Source organism: Priapulus caudatus, unplaced genomic scaffold (assembly GCF_000485595.1).
Source record: "Priapulus caudatus unplaced genomic scaffold, Priapulus_caudatus-5.0.1 Scaffold963, whole genome shotgun sequence".
NCBI lineage: Eukaryota > Metazoa > Priapulida > Priapulimorpha > Priapulimorphida > Priapulidae > Priapulus > Priapulus caudatus.
In genome coordinates, this window is record NW_014578024.1 from 108,538 (window position 1) to 113,469 (window position 4,932).

Here is a 4,932-nt window from a genome sequence, read left to right on the forward strand (position 1 = left end):
AACGAAGACGCGCAAATGTCGCTGTGCGTCGTTAAGCGATACACGCGTACGTAGCCGCGCACGAACGCGCGCACATACACACACACACACGCGCGAAGACGCGCAAATGTCGCTGTGCGTCGTTAAGCGATACACGCGTACGTAGCCGCGCACGAACGCGCGCACATACACACACAACACGTACACACTCACGCACGCGCGCGCACGCACACTCCCGCTCGAGACATGCGCCAACACGCACGCACACGCGCACGCACGCCGTGACCGCGCGCCGCTCTCACCATATCCGTGCCGTCACCCGCCCGCGCGTGCCTTATCCGTGACGTCACCCGCCCGCGCGCGCCTTATCCGTGACGTCACCCGCCAACGTCACCCTCCGACGTCACCACCGGCGGCGCGCCGACGACGTACCTACGATCGTCGCGGCTCCAGCTTGTGCGACAGCTGCGTGAGGCGTCGCTGGTTGTCGATGACCTTCAGGTTGCGTATGTAGGTGCGCACGTCGGTCGTGTTCTTCAGCGACGACGGCTGCTCGATGCGAAACGGCTTGCTGCGGCAGTACTGTATCGTGCGTATTGTCTGAGCGATCATGTGCATCTTCTCGAAGTTGATCAGGGCCTCGAAGTAGGTCTTATTGCCCTCGTGCGTAAAGGTCATGTCCTTCATGAGCAGCGGCATGAAAGGCACGATCGGCGGCGACATCTTGGCGACGGCGAGCCGGTAGACGCGGTGGTTGCGCGACGGGTCCATGAGCGCCTCGAATTCGGCGAACATCTTCTTGAACTTGCCGGGAAGTTTCTCCCAGGTCTGCGACAGCCGCGAGATGGCGATGTTGCTGAGACCCATGACGATGGCGAAGAACGAGTTGAGGTCCTGGTACTCCTTGCAGTGCGCGGCCACCTTGATGTATTTGCGCAGCAGCTGCACGCGCTTGCTGACCGTCGGCGTCAGACAGAGCTCGGTGACGACCCAGTATTGCACCTCGTTGAAGCGTCGCAGGAACACATCCAGATTGGACATGATCTTGCCGAATTTGTCGCGTCCGAAGACGTGGTAGATCAGTTCGAACTTGTGCACGCACGTGAACAGGTCCCAGTCGAAGACGGCAAGCTGGTAGGCGATGTCGCGCGAGTTCATCAACTCGAGCTGCGAGCATGTGCTCGTACTCGGTCCGTCCTGCTCCGGGAGAGGCGTCAGAGAGTCGAGATGCTCTCGCGGGGCGATGAAGAGACGTCCGTTGACGCTCAACCCCGTCGTCACGCTCACCTCCTCCTCTTTGAAGACGACTCGCTCGCCCGTGGACTTCACCTCGACGAGCTGGAGGTCCTCTCCGAGGCAGAGCTTCTCGCGGGCGACGTGTACGATCTGTCCGGCCGTCGCGTCGACTCGCATCTTCAGCGTGCTGTACGTGTGGTCGGCGCAGTACACCTTAAATATGTTGTAGTCGGCGCTCTTGTACGTCTGATGCGCGGCGCTCTTGTCCTCCTTCGTCTTCTTGATCGACGTGCCCGGCATGCCGCGCGATCGTCGGCTCGACTTGTCCTCCTGCGCCTTGTCGTTGATGCCATTGATGATGCCGTTGAGGACGGTGAGCTGTTCCCGCAGCAGCGTATACGATTGACAGTCGACGAGCACGGAGTGGTAGAGCTCCTCGAGGAAGGCGCGTATCGTCTGGTCCTCCTTGAAGGCGTCTCCCGCTGTGTTGAACCACTGCTGCACGAACTCGATCACGCGCTTCTTGTTCGCGAGTATCAGAGCTACGGGATCCTCCTGGTTGCCGCCGTCGGTGGCGCCGCCTGCCGTGTCGTCGCCGTGGTTGGCCGTCGTGTGGTAGTGCTGCATGAGCGCTGGACAGAGCACCCCGCTCGGCATGAAGATGACATAGGTGAGGAGGAAGTCTTGCAGGTAGGTGTCCGACTGGTCGTCGGCGGCCGCACCGAGCCTCGTCTCCAGCAGATGCTCCAGCATCTTATCCGGCGTGCCGGCCATCACCGAGTACTTGTAATGCGGCTGCGAACCCCCGCCTCCGCCGCCGCCCCCGCCTCCCCCGCCGCTTCCTCCCTCCTGCGGCAGCACGCCCGCGGCGATCTTCTCCAGTATGAGCACGTCCTGTCCGTGCTCCTTCAGTCGGACGGTGTTCGCTTCGACGTCGCGCAGTATCCGGTTGAAGTCGTCCTTGTCGACGCGCAGGAAGTGGCAGTTGTTCTCGCGCAGGACGATCGAGGCGGCGCGCGGCGCGTCGTTCACCAGCGCCAGCTTCCCGAAATCGTCGCCCTCGTGCAGCGTGCAGACGACGCCCTTACCGTAGATGACGACGTTCACGGAACCTTTGAGGATGATGTACCAACTCTTTCCCTCGTCGCCCTGATTGAATAGCACCTCGCCGGCGTGCGCGTGCGACTCGAAGACGAGAACGCTCGCGAGTTCGCGTTTGACCATCGTCGATAAATGCGAGAGCGCCTTGATGTGAAGCAGTTCTTCGTAGATGATCTCCAGGTCGTCGGCGGTGCGCTCCTGCGGCGTCTTGCGCAGGATCATGCGCAGCATCGAGTCGGGACCGATCTGCGAGAGAAGGTTGAGCGTCTCGGGCAACTCGTCCTCGCTCTCCTTCTTCTCGGCGCTCGTCGGCACTGTGCTGATGCCGAGGTCGTCCTCGCGGAAGCGATAGAAGAGGTACTTGTCCTTGAACTGGTGCTCGTGCGACACGTGCGCGACGACGCCCTCCTCGAGCAGCGCCTGCCACATGCCGACCGCCTGGCCGCGAGAGTGCACCACCGTGCTCTGCTGCAGCAGCCAGTCGACCATGTCGGAGGCGACCATGCAGCGGCGGTAAGTGCGCAGGTGGAACTTGCGATCTCGGATCATCGTCGGCGCGCGCGAGAGCAGCACGGTGCGGAGAACCTTCCCCGCGCGCGACAGTTTCTCCGAGGGTTCCTGCGTGATCGGCAGCGCCGGGTTCACGGAGGCTGCGTGCTCCGGACGCCTCGCGGGAAGCTGAGGCTCTATGTTAAGCTTCTCGAGGCCGAGCTCGGCTAGCGGCCCGCTCAACTGACTCAACACGCCCTCCATGAACTCTCGGTTCTGCTCCCAAAGCAGACGAAAATCCTTCTCCTCGACTCGCAGCAGCTCGCAGTAGTCGCTCGTGACGACGGTGGCGTGTCGAGGACTGTTGTCGAGCACGGATTCCCCGAATGCGATGCCGATGCCGAACGTGCACACGGTGACGGAGTCGTCGGTGTGGCCCGTCTCTGACACGTTCACGTCCAGAGTACCAGCAAGGACGGTGTACCAGTTCGTTCCGAGGTCGCCTTGCCTGTAGAGCACGACGCCCTTCTCTAGATCTTCGTAGTAGCCGTAGTAGCAAATCTGCTGCAACAGCATCGGGTTGAGCTTCTCGAAGGCTTTGACGTTTTTCAGGCGCGTATAGATTATCTCCAGATCTTCGCTGCTGCGGTCCGACGGGCGCTTGTCGAGGCACTGGATCCAGTCTGGCATGCTTGCAAAACGCATCCGGAGGTCGCCTGGCCAGAGCCCCGCGGGCGCTGTCTGTAAACAACGAAGAAGAGTTTGTAAGGTATATATATATGTATATAACACGTTAGGATTGTGAGGTTTATAGGTAGACGCTGGCGTTTACACACACATAAACACGCACGCGCGCGCATACACGCGCAGACACGCGTACGCGCGCACACAGACTGCACACACACGCACACACACATGTACAGACACATACACGCATATATATACACACACAACCGCGCGCAAACACACACACTCACACACACACACACACACACACACACACACACACACACACACACACACACACACACACACATGCAACAAGCACACGCTGGTTTAAAAAGTCGCCGAGTCTCGTAAATCTCTCTAAAACGTCCAGTTGATCTCCACGTGAGAACTGAATGACTTCAGGCGAGTTCTGCTCACACTCACACACACGCGTATACCTGCAAGGCCCGGTTTGAAATTTACAGCTATACGCACTGTAATCCTGAATGTTGAATTCCTGTTTTGAATTGCACACTTTGAGTCGATATATAATGTCGATGGGAGAGAGAGAGAGACAAAGAGAGAGAGAGAGAGAGAGAGAGAGAGAGAAAGAAAGAGAGGAGAGAGAGAAAGGAAGATGAGAGAGAGAGAGAGAGAGAGAGAGCAAGAGAGAAAGAGAGAGAGAAAGAGAGGAGCGAGAGAGGGGGAGAGGAGAGAGAGAGAGAGAGAGATGGCGTGAGGGAGGAAGAGGGAGAACGCATATGCGACGCATATGCGACGCATATATAACGTACATGACACAAATTGAGAGAAAATGCGAATAATGCACCTTGCAGATTGCGATGCGGCCATGCGAGCTAACTGTTGCAGCAATTTCCCGCCTGCTTCTATACTGCTGCTGCTTCTGCTGCCACCGCTGCTGCTGCCGCCACCGCTGCTACTGCTGCTGATGGTGATGATGTCACTGCTACTGCTGCTGCCGCTTCTAATGCTTCTGCTGATGGTGATGATGATGTCACTGCTACCGCCGCTGCCGCCGCTGCTGCTGCTGCTGCTGCTGCAGCTGCTGCTGCTGCTGCTGATGATGATGCTGATGATGATGTTACTGCTACTGCTGCCGCTGTTACTGCTCCTACAGCTGCTACTGCCGTTTCTACTACTAATGCTGCTGTTGCTGTTGCTGTGAGGTGAAACCTCCGTGGCTCCGTGACGGAATCAACACGTGGTCGCTCATGCGCTGCTTTTTGAGTATTCGCAGCAGCCCTCTACGCGCACGCCGCCGCCGCCGCCGCCGCTGCTGCTGCTATTGTCCCTGCGGCGCGTGCGCGTGCGTCCGTCGTCGCTGAGTGCGCGTGCGTGCTGCGATACCGCTCCGCCTCTCTCTCTCTCTCTCTCTCTCTCTCTCTCTCTCTCTCTCTC

General features: G+C 59.1%; 1 protein-coding gene across 1 annotated transcript in view; it reads right to left on the bottom strand.

Moving 5' to 3' along the window:
• Positions 1–404: 404 nt before the first annotated feature.
• LOC106814686 (rap guanine nucleotide exchange factor 4-like) overlaps positions 405–4,932 on the bottom strand; it is an 8,630-nt gene continuing 4,102 nt past the window's right edge. The window contains exons 2-4 of the mRNA XM_014819031.1: positions 4,674–4,693; positions 2,079–3,488; positions 405–2,042 (exon numbers count right to left, since the gene is read on the bottom strand). Of these exons, the coding sequence (XP_014674517.1) occupies positions 412–2,042; positions 2,079–3,488; positions 4,674–4,693 (3,061 nt within the window). The 3' untranslated portion in view covers positions 405–411. The remainder of the gene's footprint in view (positions 2,043–2,078; positions 3,489–4,673; positions 4,694–4,932) is intronic.